Here is a 22,228-nt window from a genome sequence, read left to right as displayed (position 1 = left end):
TATCGACTTACAAGTTACAATTAATGTTTAAGTTGTAACTCGTGCAGGGACAAGAAAACCCTTGCAAAAATGGTCCCTTCATAATTGCAGCGTAAATTGAGGGCAAAAGAAAATAAGAAAGGGCCCAAGCCCAAAGGTGCACAAGATCCAAAGCCTTCAAATTCAAGGAAATTGTTGTAGCCACTTCCAAAAACAAAAAAAGGTGTGGCGTGGAAGCATCGAAATTAGGAGTGGCAATAGAAATAGCAGTAGCAATAGCAATTTGGTTCACAAAAACCCTAAACGGTAGAGAATGTGGGGTTTACTATAATCAGTAATCAGATTCGGACCAAACCCTTTGACTTGTTTTCTCTTAGCTTCAGCTTCATACTGTTTCTGCAATGGAGCTTCAGATTCCAATTCACACCGTTCTCCAAATGCCCTCTCTTCTCCAAGCTGTGGCAGCTGACACTATTCTCGCCGCCGCGCAATCTATGGCTTTGGTATTTCTCTTTCAAAACCTATCTTTTCTTTCCACATCATTTGCCCCTTCAATTCCACCTTTTTTACTGTGTTTTTTAGTATATTAATAGTTGAATAAGTATTTTCAGAAATAGGGTTCAGCTGTTTCACTGATTTGCATGCTTGGAATACCATGCTTAGTTAGGTCAAAACAGGGGTTCCTCTTTTCATACAAGTGTTTGCCATTAACTGTAGGGATTATCTACCATTATGTTTCATGTAACTGTCTTGAATGTGAGTATATTGTTTGTTCTCCATTTGTGTTCTACCTCCCGTTTTCAATTTGACGTTGTTTGGCCTTCGTTGATGTTTTCTTTGTTTGCTTCAGGCTTTTGTGCAATATGTTTTGTTTTATGCTTTCTGTGTCTGTGCTGCTTGTCATTAGTACGTATGTTATCAGAGGCATTGTTTTTGTTTGTTCAAAGTACAAACTATTGCCATGTCAAAAAGTATGGATTGGGGTTCCAATTAAAGATGTGTGAGTTGGGACAAATGCTGGGACATTTTGCTACTGTGGGATGGGATCTTACATGGCTTATTCCTGCCATGTCTTTGATAGTATCTGCAAACAATGGTTCTTTTTTCTTTTTCTTTTTTCAGTTTTAGCTAGTTTGACATTAAGAAAGTCAGTGTACTGGTCACGAACAGGAATAGTGGGGATTCTCCTAATGCTACAAAACAAGCAACACAGGAAAAGAAAAAAAAAAAGGAAACCAAATTATTTTCTCTTAATTCTGCAAAAGAACTACCGTTCACTTATACTCCCCGTTAGTTGTTCTGTCTTCCAACACTTCATTTTGTCTTAGGATTTGAGATTTGAGATGAGATAAACTGTTGAAAAGTTGGAAGCTATATTTGAAGTATGTAATTTTAGAATTTTTCGTGATTGTTTCTTTCTTGAATATCTAAAAAACTTATAGCAAGTGTCTGCACATGTATGTCATGGGTTTAGTTGGTTTCAGAACTATTGTTGGTATTTATCCTTTATTGCATGGAATTCAGTAGATATCTTTAATTTACTTCTGTTTATTTTCCTTTCAGATTGGATATCTCTTGTCCAATATCACTAATCCAGTATCACCAAATTTGATTCCCACGTGTGGAAGGTAAGAATAAGTTGAAAAAATACCTCAATAATATAGAAAACTTACTTTCTCGTTTACATATCTCCTAACTCTAAGGACGTCAAATCTACCTCATTTCAAATAGTTAATGATTATTATGTCTGTTTTAAATCCTGGTCAGGTTTCCCTTGGACAACCTTTTGGGTAGCAAACATGCTTATCTAGAAAACAAGAATGACAGCGGAACTGAGGACGATGAAGATGATGAGGAGGATGAAGAAGGACACGAGGAGGATGACGATGATGTCGACGATGAAGATTTCTCTGCTGAAGAAGTTGATGAAGAAGGGGATCCTGAAGATGATCCTGAGACTAATGGTGGAGGAAGTGATGATGGAGACGAGGACGATGATGATGATGACAATGGTGATGATGACGATGATGATGGGGAAGATGAAGATGAAGATGAGGAAGAAGAGGAGGAGGAAACTCCCCAGCCACCTTCTAAGAAGAGAAAGTGAGAAAGTGAGAACTAATGTTAGTAGGAAATTGTCTCCGGGGAATATGCATTTGAGTCGAGTCTAGTGATTAGGACAGATGAATTAGCAACGTTCTTGAGTAGACTTATCTTGCTTTAGTAATATGTCAACTATGATTATCATTATATTAATATTTCCCATTGTTTCCAAGACTTTACCTTCTTCCAACCAGTTCTTATCTTTTGCCGCTACCAAAACTAAGTGTTTTTTTTAATAACTATCAATTGCAATTCTATCTTGGATCATCTGTTTGGTTTCTCCATTCGATATGATTTCAGTTGCAGACTTGTGAATCCAGAAAAAAACTCACTTGTGAAAACTCTCACTTGAGAATCCAGAAAAAACATTTTTCATAATAGAATTTGGATTCTATATTGAGGTTTTGGTTACCATTAATTTTGATGTTTTTCTAACTCGATATCTGTCTTTCATTTTCTTCTGATGGAAATATTTATTTTTTTCAAAAAGTAACTCGACTCATTTGAGCTTATGGTTCATGAATAGGATCCTAGTTAATTTGACTGAAGAGTAGATAGCTGCTTTTATTATATTTAAATTAGGTCATTTGTTCTAATCACATAATTGCTGGTATTCATCATTTGGTATATTTACTTGTAATGGAATAGCTCAGAACATGATTCTGAGTATAAATGCCTAGGATGTTTATTATTGTAACTATTTACTGGCAAGCTTAATTTGCTTAAGATGAGAAATACAGGTGGTTTTGTTCATTGTGTCAATAAAGTCATTTCATTACAAATTCAATGTATGTGTCCTTTAAAAGTAAATACAATGGAATATTAAAGGAAAATGGTATTAAAACTGAAACAAGAAATAAAACAAACTCAACTACTTTGTCCTAAAAGAGAGAAAAAAAAATGTCTTTATCTTCTAATAGACAAAAAAATTAGTCACTATCTTTGAAAGGAGAAAAAAATTATCATTAGTTTTAAATAAAGGAAAGAATGTCGTTATATTTAAAGAGGGAAAGATTTTTGTAATTTGTACTATGACATACATGATTGTCAAACTTGAGACTGGCAAACTCCATCAGTGGACTCATTAACTTTTTCACTTCATGTAAAAAAAGTATAATTCTTCGTATACAACACATTTATTCTTAGAGTTATAATATTTTATTTTAGCAATATCTCTACTTATAACCCTCTGATCTCCATGTATTTGCTTATCAAAGTTGTTTCGGATATAGAGATCAAGCACCTACTTATACCATTCCAAATTTACTCTTTTCTTCTCGATACTTCCTCTCCAAGTAATTTGTTGAAACTCCCGCTCCGCGCAATCTTCTTCCTCGTTCGATCGATCGAACAGACGATCGATGTATGTGTCTAAAAGGCTCCGATGCTTAAGTCAGTTTTGGGACCGATCGGTCGATAAGTGTAATAGCTGTAATAAATGTGAAATTAAGATTCTCACCAACTTACCTTTGGGCCCTATTTATAGTTTGCGATGTGGGCCTATAATTAGGGCTCCTTAATCACGACCCAATGATCCCTTAATTGTGATTACTGATTTGTTTAATTTTAATTAATCCCACTGACTGGTCCAGGTTTTCTGTCTGGCCGATCGACCGATGGTCGCTTGGCCAGGCGGGTTATCTTTGTGATTTAACAGCTTTAAGTAATGAAACGTATTTAAGTTGTGCGACCTATTGACCGATGGTCCTTTTTACAAACTTGTATTTTGGCCGGTGAAATGTTTCATGTGTGGCTGATTGACCGATGTTCCCCTTTATGGGTTGTTTCGTCTGTGTGCCCGATCGACCGATGTTCTCCTTTATGGATTGTTTCATCTGTGTGGCCGATTGACCGATGGTCTGTTTAGTGTGAAAACCCTCCCAGCCTTGTTCAATAGATCAGTGGACTTGGGATGTCGATGGTCCGATGGTCCATTCAATAAATAAAATTATTAATTGGATTGATTTCACTAATTGTTTCTCCATAAAGGTCATAACTAGTAGGAATCCTTCATCATACTAGACAAGTTTTAACGCTGGAAACACGGAGTCACACAAGAGTATATATAATTTAATAACCAACTATTGTAGCCCATAAAGTTCTTTGAAACACTTTTTCATGTAAAAGAATTTTTTTGAAAGCACTTTATTATGATTTATATACTCAAGTCTAACATGGGAGTCTCCTTTTGTTTCCAGCACCTTCCTTGTTTTGAAATGAGTTTAAAATTGTTAGGTGGAATTTGTTTTTTTTTTTGGGATTTATTCTATGGGAAATATTTTAACAATTATTTTATATGATTATATTATTAGAGACAACTTTTACTTTAGAACTGTTAGCCATGAACAAAAAATAATAATATAATAGTAGCTATATATAAAAAAGTGATTGATTATTAAAAGGACTGTAATGAAAAGAAACAGAATTGTAGAAATAAAATCTTTAAAAGTGTATTTATTTGAAAGTATAAATGAGTAATGTTATTATTAATTATGCAGAGAGAAATGAAATTTGCTTAGTATAAATTGAAAATAGAAAATGTATAACAGAAATATGGATAAGAAATAATTAGATTGTTACAAAAATAGAAAGGAAACTGTATAAAAGAATAACAGAAGAGAAGTAGGGAAGAAGAGTAGGCAGAAAGGAGTGAGCAGAAGGTGAAATAGGGAGTGGAGTATCGGCCCCCACACAGAAAGGAAAGGAACCTCATCAATCTCAATGCATTACAACAATCTCACCCGTTCATTCTCCCATCCATGAATCTTATGCCATTCAAACCTAGGGTTACCGCATTATCAACGCCATGTCCCCCAAGATCAACGCTCAGATTTCTCCCCAGTCCTGTCCCCACTTGGCCGAGTTCCGCCGCACCTCCACCAAGCCATTTCTCGCACTCCATAGCTGCCTCCGGATCAAGCCTCCCGGTGGCCGTGCAGCTCTCCGCCGTGATCCCGACGAGGTCCCCCGCTGCGGCGCCTGCGGCCTCTCCTCCCCCTCCCGCTTATATGCCTGTGTCACCTGCGCCGCCGTCTCCTGCCACTCTACCTCCGCCGACGACTCCTCCCATGCCGCCGTTCACGCCGCCTCAATGCCGCCTGGCCACCAGATCGCCGTCGACGTCGACCGCGCCGAGCTATTCTGCTGCGCGTGCCGCGACCAGGTCTACGATCGCGACTTCGACGCCGCCGTGGTGATCGCTCAGACCGCCGCGTCCACTCTTGGCGCCGATCCTCCGCCGGCGATCCCGTCGTCTCATCCGGAGAATCTCCGGAAGAAACGGCGAGTGGATTACCGGCCCTGGGCGCCGGATCTGCGCGAGCGCGCTCTGATTGGGAGCTGCTCTGGCCCGATCGCCGGCGACGCTGCCGATCCTTCGCAGGATTTGCCGCGCGGATTGCGCGGACTGAACAATTTGGGAAACACGTGCTTCATGAACTCGGTTTTGCAAGCGCTGCTCCACACGCCGCCGTTGCGGAATTACTTTTTGAGCGATAGGCATAATCGGTTTTTCTGTCAGAAAAGGAACAACGGTGATGGAGACGGTGGCGCTGCTGGGAAGAGAAATGGCGGCAATATTGGGAACAAGAATGCGCGAATATGCTTAGCTTGCGATATGGATGCTATGTTCTCTGCTGTGTTTTCTGGAGATCGCGTTCCCTACAGCCCCGCTAAGTTTTTATACAGGTGCGTATGGTGATGGAGTATAAATTGTGAATGAATAGAACTAGTTATGTTTTTTTTTTTTTTTTTTAAATCCTTACTTAGGATCTAAGTTTCTTTTACGTCAATTTGTTATAGAAAGTTTAATTTTTTGACTGGTTATTGATGTAATGTTTCAGTTGGTGGCAGCACGCAGCCAACCTTGCCAGTTATGAACAACAGGATGCGCATGAGTTCTTCATTTCCATGCTCGATGGGATCCATGAGAAGGTGGAGAAGGGTCGGCGTAAGCCAGATAGTGAAGGTAATGTGTTCTGACTGTGACACCCATTTATTATTCTCTTCACCCTCTACGAAGTGCTTGCTACTGTTATGCTATTTTTTTGTTCGGAAAGAGGGGGTTTCTTGTATAAAGCCACTTATTCTAGGATCTCATGGGATATTCAATTCAAGCGTAATATCAAAATAAAATTTAAACATGTGAGCAATGCTGACACTTCTGAACTTTGTGCTACTAGAATCTCAGCTGGTTAGTTTTGGTGTATACAACATATCATTTTGTGGATAATATCCAGTCTACCAGTCCCGCCTTGCTTGCTTAACATTGGTTTGTTATGTTGTCTAACTCTTGTGGAAGCTGTGGTCTCTGTGCTGTTTACCCTCATATTTAACATGTGTATTTTAGTTGTGGCTCATTCGGCTAGGGTATTGTAGCTGTATCTCTTAAAAAATAATATAGGGAATATTGTAACACCAATCTTTTTTTCGTCTTATTGCCATCAGAGAGTCTTCTTTAACATGTTTACCTACTTTGATCCCGTTTTATAGAAAAAAATAGTATGGTTAAGTTGTAATGAGTTAAGATGTTGATCCCTATGCTATTGAGCAGTAGCATTAGATTGTTAAGAACTTAATCTTTAGATGGTGTAAGAACTAAGAAGTCAATCTGTTACCTTTTTTCAACTTGTGTCAAGTTGGTGAATTAGCTCAGATTAATTATAGTTGCAACCAAACGGATTAAGATTGACTACCAATAGAGCACCATTTTCTTGCTATCTTCAATGTCTTTGACATTTTTTTTTTAATTTCAAAGTAATTCAAAATACTATTTAAGATAACGGAGTTATCATAATATTTAACTGCAGGGTGAGGGTTTAGGTCTCTTGCTTGTTGCCCTAAGAGTTGACAATTGCTGAAACATTTAGGGCTAATTTTCAACCACAACCTGCTGTCGTGATGGTGTTAGCTGCTACGTTCCTGTGAGTCCGTGTAAGTCAATTTCTGCTTAGCCTATTCGTTTCATCATACAGGAGTTTCTAGACCAAATGATGTTAATGTTAACTCCACCTTTTGACCTTGTTTAAGCTATAGTTCCAAAGCTTGTCCTATCCTGGAGAGAAGGTTGCATTAGTTTTCAGGCCATCAAAAATGTCAGAACTCTGATTTCTTTGAAAGCTGAGCTAAGATTTTAGCCTCGAAAGATGTGGTTCTTTCTCTTTTGGAGTGTTAGTCCCACATGGAAACACTCATTCTCTTTCCTCTGTCTTCCGCTGGCACTCCTTTGTTTCAATGCAAGACCATTTCCTTATTCTCTCGATTAGAGCTTGCCAAGTTTAGTGGGTTCGCCGTTCAAGAATCAATTATGTTTTTAAGATAATGTGTTTTTGTTCTGGACTCCTGTACTCTGGAGGACCTAGGGATAAAACACTAGGAAATGTTCTGGAGTTAACTGTAAGCTACAAATTTCTCCCATACATAATATTTAGAGGCTATTAGATGTTAAATTACTTAGACCACTAGACAGAGTATTGATGCTTGGCTTGTAAGGATATGACAAATCCTGACGACTGTAAAATTTTAGTTCCAGTTAGTCGTGGTTTTCAAGCTTTGTCTTTTATTTTCTGTATTTCTAATGTTAAGAAAAAAAATGTAAATCTATCTTGTGTACAAAATTTCCTAGTAATTTAAATTGCAAAGAAGATGAGTTGTTTCTCTTTGTTCATTTCCAGAAGTTTAGTTTTACCCCAGGGTAATGGTTGTACAATTAGGAATCCTTTTGGGAATTTCGTTCAGCATTTGAACACCTAAGTTCTAATATCACCTTAGTACAAGGATCATGTTTGCTACTTTTGTTTACTGAAATGTACACGATCTTCATTCTAAGATCTGCTCTTAATCCGGCGTCATTTTATTAAGCATCTTTGTATGACAACATTTTCACTGATATTGCAGGTAATGGTGACTGCTGTATTGCTCATAAAGTATTCTCTGGTATACTGCGATCAGATGTTACATGTATGGCCTGTGGTTTCACATCCACTACTTACGACCCATGCATAGACATCTCACTGGACTTGGAACCGAATCAAGGGGTTTCTAATAAAACGGCTACTGCAACATCAAATCATTCTTGCAACGGTGAGGCTGATTGCATGAATTCAAGCCAATACTGTGGAACATCTACCTTGACTGGATGCTTGAAGAGATTTACAAGAGCAGAGAGATTAGGAGCTGACCAAAAATTTTTCTGCCGGCAGTGTCAGGTGAGGCAAGAAACACTCAAACAGATGTCAATAAGGAAACTTCCCCTTGTTTCTTGCTTTCATATAAAAAGATTTGAGCATTCTTCAACAAGAAAGATGTCCAGGAAAGTGGATCGCTACCTACAGTTCCCATTTTCACTGGACATGTCGCCATATCTCTCATCAACAATTTTAAGGAGTCGATTTGGGAACAGAATCTTTCCTTTTGATGGGGATGAGCCTGATGCTTCAGATGAGTTGTGTTCAGAGTTTGAGTTGTTTGCCGTTGTGACGCACACGGGTAAACTAGATGCTGGCCATTATGTTACTTATCTGCGATTAAGCAATCGATGGTACAAGTGTGATGATGCTTGGATTACTCAAGTCGATGAAAACATTGTCAGGGCTGCACAGTGTTACATGATGTTCTATGTACAGAAGATGCTTTACTATAAAGCAACTGATAAACAGGTCACCTCATGATTCCAATAAGAGAAGCTCCAAATCATTGATATGCCATGGTTAATATCAATTTTCATTCCAATGATATGCCATGACTTTCACATTCATACATGAGGAAAAACAAGCAATGGAAAATATATTGCATTCACATCATTTTCAGAGATTAAGTTATAGTTTCAAGTTGGAGTTAGAAACCAGCCAGAATTTTTTAGGCACTCCAACTTTTTGGAAACTCGAAAATTGTTTATGCTCTTCCCTTTCTCTTCCCATGCTTTGATAATCAGTGGTTGGAGGGCTTTGCAAATACTCATTAGAGGTTATGGATATGTAAGAACTACAATTACGAAATCGTCAAATGCCAATTGGTTGCTGGAGTTAAACTTAAGGGCTTGCTTGGATTGGTTGATAAAGATAGAATCCAGCCCCCCCCCCCCCCCCCCCCCCCCCTTTTTTTTTCGGATGAATTTAATAACCACTGAATTGGTTGGTTACACCTCAAATACAACAAACTGCTCATGTAATTGAGTCGAATAAATCTTGAAACTTGAAGAAAAAGTAGTCAGAAAATTCAGTAAAGAAATCATTTATATCATTTGTAATAGATCCATGAATAAACACTTAATATAACATTTTTTTTTGTAAGGTAACAAATTACTTAAAATACTTTTTGGTTTTTATTCTACTTGTAAACTTGAGCATCGTTTTAATTATAAAAATATTTTATTTGAACTTGGTGAACTAATATGTTCTCCAGATGGTTGAGAATGGATAAAGAAAGAAGAAATAAATGAAAAAGAAAAATGAGATTGTTTGAATGAAAGAAGAAAATAGAAATGATATTTAATAAAAATGAAATTGAATTAAAATTAAAATTTAATTAATTATGAATTAATTATTTTATACAATTTTCAATAATATTTAAATTGGTTATTAACATTTTATAAAATTATATGGATTTCAAGAATATATAAATTTTTGTTATAGTTTTATACTTTTATATAATTCTAATTTATTTTGTTGATAATTATTTTATAAGAAATCCAAATTACCGATACTATATTAATATTTAATTATACTTATTTTTCTCCTAATACAAATAAAAAATTAAAGTTTTTGAAATCAATATAAATTAACAGGGAATAAAAATAATAATTATTTTGATATATACTTTTATATATATATATATATATATATATTAAATGTTATTACAAGTGTTTATACTGAGATGTTTTTATGTATAATTTTTTTATCATATTTAATTTCTATACTAATTTTATGATTTATTTTTTGTTTAAACTTAATGTATAAACTAACTTTAATTGAAAGTTGTTTAAATAAATATGAATGTGATCTATTTATTTTATGCTTAATGAACTGTATGTTGTGATAGATGAATTGTGTAGTTAAATATTACTTCTTAATTAGTTTACTACTTTGAATTTTTTAAATTAAAATAAGTATAGTTTAAGTACTATATGAATATAGATGTTTTAAATTAAAGAAGTTTTTGTTTTTGTTTTAATTTGAATTAAATATTTTATTTATATGGTCCGTATTACTTCTTTCAACTGATCATACGTCAGTCAAATAAATACACTCAAGCAAGAAGTTTGGAAAAAATAAGTTTATTATAACATTTATTTGAAGAAAATTAAATAACATACTAAGAAGATTAAATACCATTCAATTAAAGAATCTGAAACTAAGAATAACAAAACAATTCATTTATCTATAATTTATTTTAAACAATTAAGATTTCATAATGATTGTTTTTTTTTCTCCATTTACACATAAACATTAAAGAACTGGGGGTAATTTGATCATAAAAAAATTAGTAAATTTTAATTTTGGAAAGACAAAAATAAATAAAAAGGTTAAAATATTTTTGTGGTCTAAATTTTTGTCACGTTTTATCAAATCAATACTAATTTTATTTTTATACTAAAAAATGTACTAATTTTTGTCAATTTTGTTCAAGTATTTTTTGAAAACACCATTTACATCATTAACAGTCATGGACCATGACGACCACGTGTCATTTTGTAGTTTTTTAATTTTTTTTAAATGTTCATGTATGAACCCATGTCACATGTAAAAGTTAATGTTTTATATTCAAATTGGTTATATTCGTTATTTTTTTTAATTTAGTTTCAATTTATATTAACATAAACCAATTTTGCCTATTTCCAAATTAAAACCAAATTTAATTTTTATAATAAAATTCATATTTTTTATTAAATATTTTTATTTAATATATTAAAATTTACATCATTATAACTTTTATATTAAAATTAAATTGAGACAAAATTAAATAAAAGTAATAAATATAAAAAATAAATTAGATATAAAACATTAACCGTGACACATTCATTGATACGTGTATATTTTAAGAAAAATTAAAATAATTTAAAAAAATTATATATAATTTTTAAAAATTTTAAAAAATAAAAAAAACAATAAAGTAACACATGACAATTATTATATAGCTTTTAATAATTTAAACAGCATTAAAAAATAAAAATCAAATTGAACAATATCGATAAAAATTAAGACTGAATTAAATAAAAAAAACAAAACTGTAAATGATTTGATAAAACTTAAAAAATTAAGACAAAAAATTATTTTAACCGTAAAAATATAATTGCCACGACCACCTCTGTTGAGAAAGCCGAAGGGGTAGGTGATGATGGTTCGCACCTGATTATATTTTGGCCTCTTCCAGTACAGTCACCTTTTGTTGCCATCTTACACAAAATTAAAAATTAAATAATAAATAAAATAAGCAAATAAGAGGTTGAGGTGAGCGAGCGACTTCTCAATCTGTCTTACTCTTATCTCCAAATCTCCATTTTCTTGTTCCCTTCTCATTCACTCACACACCCCTTTCCAATTGGGTTTTCGTTCTCTCTAATTAGGGTTTTCTTGTGCCCTTCCTTTCTTCACTCATTCTTGCACGACCAACTTTCTTTCCTCTTTTTTTCTCCGAGAATGAGACAATCTGATTGGTCCAATGATTTGACCACCTCGATTCGACTCTTTTCATGACCATAATCTGCTTCTTTGGATCTCAGTATATCCTCGAGCTTCGCGTTTGGTGTTATCCTGCCTTGTGTTTGATGTTCAAATATCAAAGTGAGCGCCTCCATTAATCTGACTTTTTTTTTTCTGGTTTCATTGCATTTCTTTATTCTTCTCAGCATTATTTTATTCTATTTTGTTTTTCTCTGTTGAATTTTAATGATTGCTGCAATTCGCTTGGTGATTTCTGTTTCATAGGTTTACACGTTATTTATCCTTTGGCACGATTTCCTCGTTTGTGCCGATTTTGTGTATGGAGTGTTTTCTGATCCTGTTTCTTAGTTGACCGACACTGATTGACTTAAGCTTTTTCTTATAAAGGGTTTTATGTTTTCAAATTGACATGCAATTGCCTAGACACTCTGTTTAATATGCTTATTGATTGAATCCTTTAGCAAACGAAAATCGGATCGAGGATCCACTGTTGTGAAATCTTATGCTTTGTTGATTGCATGTGATGAATATTTTTTACTGATGTTTATGATATGTTTTTGCGGTTTTGTTTTCACTTAAAGAAGAACCGAGATATCTCTTTGGCTTTCCCGTTTTAAATTATAATTTTCTAGTTACTTATGGAGTTCTGTTTTCTTATGCTGCAGTAGGATGAAAGGTGTTAGAGATTGGGTTTTCTCTCAAATTCTGTCCAAATCAGTGGTCTCTCCTTCATCATTATCAGGTGGTAATAGTTTTTATGCTGAAGAGCACCGGATTCAGAATGAAAATTTTAATGAGCAAGGTAAAATCCTGATATTACTGTTTGTACTTCAAGTGGAGTCATTGACAATGCACATGATTTTACATCATTTTATAATGAAAATGCACACAGTTGATTTCTCAAAGATGGGGTCTTAATGGAATTCTCCTCCTCCTAAAATGGTGGTTGGTGAAATAAGACGATACTAGCAGGGAACTCGTTTTGTTCTGTTATTCCGTGCATGTTAAGCTCAGCAGATATGAAGTTATTTAGTAAAAAGCTACACCTTCAAATTGTATAGTGCTGTATTCACATCTTCCTATGTCACCCTTAGACTAGTATTAGGTCTCACAATTCTTAGAAAACCAGTAGGGGACGCTATGACATGGTTCACCACCATACATATAGAGGAACTATGGAGGTTATGCTTGTATTAATATTAGAATTATCGTTTACAGTATAGGGATTTATGGTAGATGTATACTTTCTATGCGAGGAGAAGGCTACGGTCCGTATTCAAACTCAAGAATTTGAGCTAGGTAAATGACCATTCTAACGTTGAATAATTTGTTATTTACAAAATGCAAAAGAAATTTTCTTATCTTAGCTTAATAACTAAATTAACTTCTCAACAACTTAAATTTGAGGGGAAGGGGCTGCTGGCCTCCCTGTGAGACTGATAGCTGCTCTCTATTTTTGCAGGAATTGTGTTAACCTTAAGAATTTGGACAATTTGTTTGGGATAACTTCGAAAATTAGGTTATTTTTCAATAATGAATTACATGTATATGTAATCAATTATTTTATAACCAATTATAATCAAAGTTATTTGTTTTTTGTAAGTTTTGTGAAGAATGATTTTTAAGATAATTAATTTTATGCGGATACAACAAAAACAATGATCCTTTTAAAGTAAATTATCAGAAGAGGTAGATGTTCAGAAACTTGAAGTCTTTTTTTTTTTTTTTCTTTTTATGGGCAAATGGGGAAACTTAGGAGTAATTTCGAGATAACATGTTTGGGGTGAAAAAGAAACTGTTGAAAAATAATCATAATCTACAAATGTCTGGATACATAAATTTCTTATTTTTTTATTTTTTGTTGTAAATTTAGTCAAATTTTTTCAAGGAAACAATAATTATCAAACAGTTTTTTTTTCAACTAAAACAGCTGAAATCAATAATTTAAGCTATCCCAAACAGTTTATTTTAAAAGATCGAAGCAGTTTTTGGAACAAAAAGTTGTTTGTGATTTTATGTTTCGAACAGTAGCTGAAATTTGTAGAAGAAAAAATGAAAAAATAAGCTGTTTTTATGAATCTTAAAATTTATAGCGTATAATTATTTTGCCATAGCTTTTTTCTGTTTTAGTTTTATACATAGTCGTTTTATGTAAAACCAGATTTTTGTTGTACCAAACGATATTAATTATATCTTATAACCATTTTCCAACAATTGTAAAATATAGTCGATTCTTGAAATAATATATTATTTTTTGCAGTTATTCCAAACTCACCCATCTGGAAGGTTTTGTTGAAAGAATTAGGGAATTAGACCACAATCTCTTGTACATAACACTAACACAGTCCTCTGCCCCCAGCACGTAAGCTACTCCTTCAAACCAACACCAACAGTTTAATATGCAGTCGCACAATCCCTCAGAAAACTGCCTCAAATCTTATGTAATAAATACACACATAATGGTCATACAGCACAGGAGTTACTAAACAAACAATAACTGTCCTAGCTAATTGCTGCCGTGATGAATTTACTGATTTTTTACTGTTAGTTCTCTGATGCTCGGAGAAATAGCAGATTTCTTCTTCATATCTAGTCCAGGGAACAAGTAAAATTTAAAGATTATGTTTTCTTACAGTTATAAGAATGCAAGATTATGTGTTTGGATGTTGATATATGTGCTTTATATTCTACAATTCTGTGGTTTAGGATGATTAAAGTGGGTGATATTCCGTGCGTAATATCATTTCTAAACCAATATTTGTGCCAAATCTGATTTTTGTGAATGTAATGTCCATTATCAGTACAGTTTACATAGAACTGAGGCATATGCGTTTTTGCTAGGTTCAGATCACTCGGCTAGTTCGGTATCATCACCCGTTCCTTCTGACTCATCAAATTCTTCAAATGGTGATCAGAGCAATCATCATAGTTCCTCCTTGCAGCTAGTTTCAGATACAGAAGTCGATCACTATCAAGATAACACCAATAGAAGACGGAAGGATACTTTAGCCAAGGTTGAGGAGCTCCAGGTTAAATTCTTCAGATTGCTACAGCGCCTTGGCCAGCCACAAGAAAATCTTTTGGTCGCAAAGGTTCTCTATCGGATGCACCTGGCAACTTTGATTCGTACCAAGGAATCAGATCTGAAAAGAGTTAACCACAGTAGCAGTAGAGCCCGAGAAATAGCAAGTGAACAGGAAGCTATTGGCATGCCTCAATTGGATTTCTCTTGCCGAATACTTGTCCTTGGTAAAACAGGAGTCGGTAAAAGTGCGACCATAAATTCTATATTTGGTCAAGCAAAAACCACCACTGGCGCATTTCAACCAGCTACTAATCGCATCCAAGAAGTTGTGGGCAATGTCAATGGTCTTAACATAACATTTATTGATACCCCTGGTTTCCTGCCTTCCACGACTAACAATATGAAGAGAAATAAGAGGATCATGCTTTCTATAAGGAGATTCATCAGAAAGTCCCCTCCAGATATTGTTTTGTACTTTGAACGGCTTGATTTTATCAATGCTGGTTATATTGACTTCCCACTCTTGAAACTTGTAACCGAAGTGTTTGGCTCTGCGATTTGGTTCAACACCATCGTAGTTATGACTCATTCTTCCTCTGCCATTCCGGAAGGACCTGATGGGTATACTATTAATTATGAGTCATATATTTCTCACTGTACTAACATAATACAGCAGCATATACAGCAGGCAGTGTTTGATTCTAGGCTTGAAAACCCTGTACTTTTGGTTGAGAACCATTCTCAATGCCCAAAAAACATTACGGGAGAGAAAATTCTCCCAAATGGTCAGGTTTGGAGATCTCAGCTCTTGTTCTTTTGCATTTGTACCAAAGTTCTGGGCGATGTAAATTCTCTTCTCAAGTTTCAGAACACTGTAGAACTGGGATCATCAAGCAGTACCCGAATTCCTTCTATGCCTCATCTCCTTTCGTCTCTCTTACGCCATCACCCTATATCCAATTTAAGTGGGATTGATGATGAAATAGGGGAAATATCACTCTATGATAATGAAGAAGATGAATATGATCAACTTCCACCCATACGAGTGTTGACAAAATCTCAGTTTGAAATGTTGTCTGAGCCGTTGAAAAAAGATTATCTGGATGAAATGGATTACAGGGAAACCCTTTTCTTAAAGAAACAGTTGAAAGAAGACTATCGTAAGCGCAAAGAGAAGCTACTCTCAACAGAGCAGAAGTTTTTGAACAGTGATAACCCGGATGATCAACAGGCACCTCCTGAACCTGTTTTGTTACCGGATATGGCTGTTCCTCCAAATTTTGATTCAGATTGCCATAGCCATAGATATCGTTGCCTTATTTCTGATGACCAATGGCTTGTGAGGCCTGTTCTTGATCCCCAAGGATGGGATCACGATGTGGGCTTTGATGGTGTAAACTTGGAGACAACTACAGAAATAAAGAAGAATGTATATGCTTCAGTTGTGGGACAGATGAATAAGAGCAAGCAGGATTTCAGTATTCAATCCGAGTGTACTGCAGCTTATGTTGATCCATGGGGCCCCACTTATTCTATGGGTGTTGATGTTCAGTCCACGGGCAAAGATTTTATGTGTACAGTTCGAAGCAACACAAAGCTGAAAAACATAAAACACAATATTGCCGACTGTGGTGTTTCTTTAACATCTTTTGCAAAAAAGTACTATTTTGGTGCAAAACTTGAGGATACTGTGTTTGTTGGGAAGAGATTAAAATTTGTCTTGAATGCTGGGCGCATGGAGGGTGCAGGACAAATGGCATACGGTGGGAGTTTTGAAGCTAATTTACGAGGGGAGGATTATCCGGTAAGAAATGAGAATGTAAGCTTGACAATGACAGTCCTCTCTTTCAACAAGGAAACGGTGTTGAGTGGAAGCTTACAATCGGAGTTCAGATTATCTAGAACCTCACGAGCATCTATTAGTGGTAATCTAAATAGTCGTAAAATGGGGCAAGTATGTATAAAGATAAGTAGCTCTGAGCATTTACAAATTGCCTCGGTTGCAATTTTCTCAATTTTGAAATTCCTGTCACGTAGAAAGCCAACTAGGAACGTGGTGAAGGAAGTGATGGACTGAAGTCTGCCCCGGTTGTTTACTTTCTAGTACCAATATTTTTTTGTTCAAAGAAGACAGAAGAGCAGTGAGGCATTCTACATGTCAAACGTAGATATGAGCCTTTTTCCACCGGAAAAGAAGACCGAAAGTTAGAATTTGTTTTTACTTTTTTTTGGAAGAGGCTAGCTGAAATTTTCTTTTCGTGATACTTTCGATGCCCGTTTTTGGAAATCTCTTTAGGTAAGGCTGGCTGGCATCTTGAACGTGTTTCTATCTGTAGATTATTGGTTAATAATCAGCACCAGGGAGCTTCGAGAATTGTTGATATTAATTTCTAGAAAAATTGTCACAACTGTACAGTAAAACACAGAAAATGTCTGTCTTTTTCTTTTAATTTATGTTATGTGTTGAAGTATTAGTGAGTTAGACATGATTGTGGAGAAAGAGTTTTTGCAACGAGTAGAATGTTAACAAAGTTGTGGGTATATGTTAATGATAATGAAGGTAGCTGCTGATGATCAACTTGTTTTAGTTTGAGATTTGCATTGATTGCAGCTACTTGTTGCCGAATAAGCTGTTTATGTTTTGCCTACGCTTATTTTTACTTTTCACCAAAGGAACATGTTGGGCATTTTATAGGACATTTCTTAATCTCGGTTTAATAAGGAACATGTTGCCACAGTCAATGCAAGCACGTGCGTTGACCATCCAAGAATTGGCTTTGCCTTCAAGATGTTTCTCTACTCCAATATTTCTTAAAGCCTTCATGAACTCATTTCAAAAATTAAATCATAATAGCCACTACCACTACATGCACAACATTATTCATTGCATATGCAATCACCATCCACACATTATTGAACTCTTTTTCCTGCCATCACAAATATATTGTCTTTGAGTCTGCAAACTTTCAAACCTACTGTGTAAGGTTGAAGACCGTTGACTTGGTCCGTGCTTAGTTGCTCAATATTATGTTTGTTGCGAAAGTTGTTTTTTCTTGTGTATAAATCAAATTTATAATTTTATTTTCATGCAACTTTTATAATTTAACTGGTTTTTAAATTAAACTTTAGATTACAAAAGATAAAATTCATCTTGTTATCAAAAGTTTATGGAAAAAATCGTCTAAATAACAATATGTTTGTTTTAACTGATATGATAAAAAATGGAAAGATAAATTACGAAGGACTTTTTTTTAATCCTTTTATTTTAAATCGAAGAAAAACTGAATGACTTGTTTTATAATATTTTCATAAATGCTACTCTCATTATTTTATAATAATATAGTTATATTGTTTTATGTATATTTTTTCCTTCCACATTGTAAAGCACACTTTTTGTCTTAGGATTTTGGGTCCAGATATCCAAGTGAGTCCATTTGTTTCCTCATTTTAGAAAAACCTTTTGGTTCTCCCACTCTAGTTATTTCTCGGATTTTCTCTACTCTTTACCGCTATTGTCATTTCTTTCTAACTCAGCTACTACCACTCCTTGCAACAGAGGCTGGAACTAAGATCTTTGCGGAGTTCTCATTGGAACAAACCGAACGTTCTTTCCTTTCATGTAAGTGAAACCCAAACTTGTATTTCTTTCTTCTTTTTCCAGTTTGGTTGTTATTGGTTTAGTCTTGGGATCTTCATTGGAGTCTCATTTTTGTCCCTGTGTTCATTTTTTCAACTCTTTAGTTTGTTTCTAGAGTTGTGGTGTTCCTTCCCTTAAGGCTCTCTCCTCGCAGGTTGGCTTTCGATTTTGACGTAAGGAAAATTAGAGTTTTAAAACTTTTTTTAAGTGTCTTGCATGTTTTTGGTCTTGAATCGTGCTTAAAATGTTGGTTTGATGTTTGTGATTGTGTTTCTTTTTGGGATATTTGGTTTTTGTATGCTAAAATCATTGAAAACCTGTTATTCTAGCTTAAGCGATAATTTGTAGTTTAAGCGAGAATTTCTAGTTTAAACGAGACCAGTCTAGCCCAAGCGAAAAAATCTAACCTAAGCGAGAATAGCAAAATTCCACTTTGTTCTTTGTTCGAATTTTAGTTTAAACGAGAATTTCTAGCATAAGCGAGATCAGTCTAGTTTAAACAATAATTTATAGCTTAAGCGAGATCAATCTAGCTTAAGCGAGAATTACTACAGAATTTTAATTCCTTATTTTAAGTTATAATCGACTAAGTTAATGTTAAAAATATTATGTATGAAGCTATGCATGAATGATGTGACATTTTTTTTACCTGTACTTGATGTGTTTAGCTTGAGATGATAATTATTCTGAGATAACATGTGGAATGTTGATGATAATAAAGTTTCAAGGAAAACTCTTGGTGATGGTGTGGTTAATGTATGTCTTGATATAGGAGATGTCTAGGTAAGGAAGATATTTTGAACTCTAATGATCACTCATACTCACGTAGAGTTGAGTGATTATGTGGTGAAAGTAACAGGAGATCCTAATCTTGGAAGGTGTTTGAGTCTGAGACATATTGGGATTTACCTTGTGATTGATTGAGTGATAACTCCTTGTGATTAAACTCTGCAGAGTTTATAAATCAACGCATGTGCATACTTCCTTAGAATTCTAAATCAAGTGCGCACACAATCTGGATATCGAGTCAAGAGCCAGTTGTGTGTTTGAGTAAAAACTGTGAGTTAATGTTTCTTTTCTCCATGTATGTGTTTTTTGGGTAATGTACTTATGTAACTATATTTATGTATGAATGCTTAAATACACTAGCTTACCCTTCTTTCTTTATGTGTTTGTTTCCTTGTTATGTTTTTCTTTTTGCAATGATCACTAAATGTTGGTGTGAGCAGATGTGGAGACCTTTGGTGATCATCAAGACAGTGAAGATATTACTATGTAGTTTAGACATGTTGGTTAGTGCTCTTTTGAGCATCTTCTTAAAAATTGGTCTTATGTAATTCCTTTCTGTTGAGCAATTTCTTGTCGATCTATTTTATGTTTTAAGACATGTTTATGACATTGTTTTGTACCCATAATACTTCTATTTTAAGTATATATTGGGATGACTGTAATTTTTAAATTTTGATATATTTTTTGCTATTTGTTTCATTTTATTATGATATGTGATGTTTTATTTATTAAAATTATTCTATCAGTGCAACCAAATAGGACGGAAGGAATATGTATATTTCTCTCCTCTTTTTTTCTACTAAACGGTTTAAAAAACATTTCGTATTTATTTTCTTTCTTAAATAAGTATATCCTAGAATGGTGCAACAAATAATTTTAATTACTTAAAAAGAATTTAAAATCTTACGAGCAATAAATATTTTTATGTTCTCTACGATGTAAAATAAGTTCGGAACAAAGCAATATAAGACAGAATATATAAATATTTGCATTTAAGTATGAAATACTCGAGTTTAATTTTAATTAATTATTGACATACATTGTCAAAGAATTGAAAACCCTCATAATTATATTTTTAAAAAGATTCTTTAAAAAAACTAAAATTTTATCATATACAATACAATGGTAGAATAAAAGCCTTTGAATTCTGAAAGCATTTTATACACGTTATTCTGCGTAAGGAATATACTCATCAGTTGACGTATTAGTTTATGGTATTTTTTAGCAAGTGAACAATTTAAACTATATAAGGAATAATATATTCTAATTTATCCTCTTTTACTTTTGTTTTTTAAATTAAATTTTAATAATTTATAAATATCAATAACTAAAAATAAAATTACATTATAGTTTGAGTTATCATTCATCATAAATCAGAATATATCATTTGGAAATTAAAATTCTCACTCCATCTCTTTTGTGTTAAAAAATTTCAACATTTGTACTTCTCAAATTATCGTAAAAATTATGTTTTTTGCACTCTAAAAATTGTCCTATTATGAAGTGACTTTGACTTCTTCGCCTCTTGTTCTAGTTTGTGAGACTAGGGTTATCATCTTCTTTTGCTACTCTTGTTTGCTCATCAATGACGTAACCATCCAAATATCACATCCTTAGTATCAAACCCAATCAATCAAAACATTTCTGTTTGTTCCTGATTTTGATAGTACAACAAAGTTTTTAATTTGAAGGTAAAAACAATCCAACATTAGCCATCACATTATGAAATCATCTCATTTTGTCTTCTTTTCTTTTACTTTAATTCCTTAATTCTTTAACCAAACATATTAGTGTCCTTGAATGAAAATTCATAGCATTTCCGTATAGGTTTCCTTCTATAGTGCCACTTTCTACACGCAACTATGGAGCTTTGACTACTATTAAATCAAAAATTTGTCACTCAATATTGCCAAGTGTAATTTAATATTTTTTTTTCTTTATTTAAAAATAAAATCATGATAAAGATTCAAACTTAAAAGTGGATAATACCTTAAAAACACGATTACTCATTCTAACAAAGTTTTTTTTACCCCATTATCTCCGTCTAATTCCTATCCTTATTCTAATTTAAGTATAAAAAAATTTATTTTATTTTGAAATGACAAAAATCTAAAAGTTATATAGTATTAGAACTGCCTTAGCCCTAATATCATAATTTAATCTTCAAATTATCCTTTTAAGTCTAGTGTAACTTAAAAAATTAGAGAAATTTTATCATCTAATAAGAAATTATCATCATCCAAGAGTCTTCTCAAACCATCTAACCTCCTCATTTTTTTTTTTCTAATAAAAGCATCACATCCAATATATGTAGTTATTTGCTTTTATCCTAGTTCTTAAATACAATATGCCGTATTTTGCAAGAATATAAGTGATGTGTTGCAACTTATTTTTTATTTTTAAATTTCTTTCATTCTTGAAAGAAAAGTAATATATTTTCATGGACTAGATTTTTCCTTACTAAAAAATTCCAAAAAAACAGTTGGTTTTTGTCTTATGGACTACAATAGCATGTGCAGAGAGACACGGGAGTTTAATAACATCCTTAAGAAGCGGGAAAAACGGACAACCATGCTTAGTAAATTTTTCCATAAATACTTTAAGACCTGTAAAAATAAGTGAAATAATTTTTGCTTAAATTAAAACCAACTTTTGCATAAGTTTAAAATTTTTCTTTTTTTTAACAAATTAATTACAATCAATAAAAAGATATTTTAATTAAAAAATGTATGAAAACATATTCCTACTTCCTCACGCAATACTGTTACAGATTTGAAGCATTTGAGAGAATAGATAAATAAAAAAATAAAAATGGTGATTATTTAGAAGGAGCATATGCCATGAACGATTCCCTTCAGAATCCTGATTCCTCAGCCACCAACACACCTCACTCACTTCTCCACATCCAATGCATTTTTTTGTCATCATTATCATTCAGATGAAGCCTGAACCAAATAATTAACATTGCATTTTCAAGCCTTCAAACTCACCATTAATTACTTTAAAATTCAATACTAATCTGATTAGAACAATGTA

The 22,228-nt window shown here is 33.7% G+C and overlaps 3 protein-coding genes across 6 annotated transcripts; all 3 read left to right on the top strand.

The window, feature by feature from the left end:
- The first annotated feature begins 210 nt into the window (after positions 1 to 210).
- LOC114176121 (uncharacterized) lies at positions 211 to 2,254 on the top strand. Its single transcript, XM_028061058.2, has 3 exons — positions 211 to 482; positions 1,543 to 1,607; positions 1,747 to 2,254. The coding sequence occupies exons 1-3, from the start codon at positions 381 to 383 to the stop codon at positions 2,084 to 2,086; spliced, it is 507 nt and encodes a 168-aa protein (XP_027916859.2). The 5' UTR covers positions 211 to 380; the 3' UTR covers positions 2,087 to 2,254.
- Positions 2,255 to 4,694: 2,440 nt separating this feature from the next.
- Positions 4,695 to 9,114, top strand: LOC114178296 (ubiquitin C-terminal hydrolase 22-like). The gene is made up of 3 exons (XM_028064117.2): positions 4,695 to 5,769; positions 5,925 to 6,049; positions 7,978 to 9,114. The coding sequence occupies exons 1-3, from the start codon at positions 4,889 to 4,891 to the stop codon at positions 8,748 to 8,750; spliced, it is 1,779 nt and encodes a 592-aa protein (XP_027919918.2). The 5' UTR covers positions 4,695 to 4,888; the 3' UTR covers positions 8,751 to 9,114.
- A 2,423-nt stretch (positions 9,115 to 11,537) lies between these two features.
- Positions 11,538 to 17,344, top strand: TOC90 (Avirulence induced gene (AIG1) family protein). Of its 4 annotated transcripts, none has more exons than XM_028063383.2 (3): positions 11,538 to 11,861; positions 12,410 to 12,543; positions 14,583 to 17,344. In XM_028063383.2, exons 2-3 carry the CDS (start codon positions 12,411 to 12,413, stop codon positions 16,841 to 16,843), a joined length of 2,394 nt encoding a protein of 797 aa, XP_027919184.2. In that variant the 5' UTR covers positions 11,538 to 11,861; position 12,410; the 3' UTR covers positions 16,844 to 17,344. The 4 variants fall into 4 exon arrangements, with proteins under 4 accessions (XP_027919184.2, XP_027919185.2, XP_027919183.2 ...); XM_028063384.2 differs by having other exon boundaries at positions 12,407 to 12,543; positions 14,589 to 17,344; XM_028063382.2 differs by having other exon boundaries at positions 12,407 to 12,543.
- Positions 17,345 to 22,228: the final 4,884 nt, after the last annotated feature.

This window comes from Vigna unguiculata, chromosome 3, assembly GCF_037176805.1.
Source record: "Vigna unguiculata cultivar grain cowpea cultivar isolate G323 ecotype 2 chromosome 3, ASM3717680v1, whole genome shotgun sequence".
Classification (NCBI taxonomy): domain Eukaryota; kingdom Viridiplantae; phylum Streptophyta; class Magnoliopsida; order Fabales; family Fabaceae; genus Vigna; species Vigna unguiculata.
This window is presented reverse-complemented; position numbering and strand designations above follow the sequence as displayed.

Coding starts and splice junctions, on each gene's coding strand:
- LOC114176121 (XM_028061058.2), top strand. CDS start 381: ATGGAGCTTCAGATTCCAATTCACACCGTTCTCCAAATGCCCTCTCTT. Junction 483..1,542: donor CCGCGCAATCTATGGCTTTG/GTATTTCTCTTT, acceptor TTTTCCTTTCAG/ATTGGATATCTCTTGTCCAA. Junction 1,608..1,746: donor TTGATTCCCACGTGTGGAAG/GTAAGAATAAGT, acceptor AATCCTGGTCAG/GTTTCCCTTGGACAACCTTT.
- LOC114178296 (XM_028064117.2), top strand. CDS start 4,889: ATGTCCCCCAAGATCAACGCTCAGATTTCTCCCCAGTCCTGTCCCCAC. Junction 5,770..5,924: donor CCCGCTAAGTTTTTATACAG/GTGCGTATGGTG, acceptor GTAATGTTTCAG/TTGGTGGCAGCACGCAGCCA. Junction 6,050..7,977: donor GCGTAAGCCAGATAGTGAAG/GTAATGTGTTCT, acceptor CTGATATTGCAG/GTAATGGTGACTGCTGTATT.
- TOC90 (XM_028063383.2), top strand. CDS start 12,411: ATGAAAGGTGTTAGAGATTGGGTTTTCTCTCAAATTCTGTCCAAATCA. Junction 12,544..14,582: donor TGAAAATTTTAATGAGCAAG/GTAAAATCCTGA, acceptor CGTTTTTGCTAG/GTTCAGATCACTCGGCTAGT.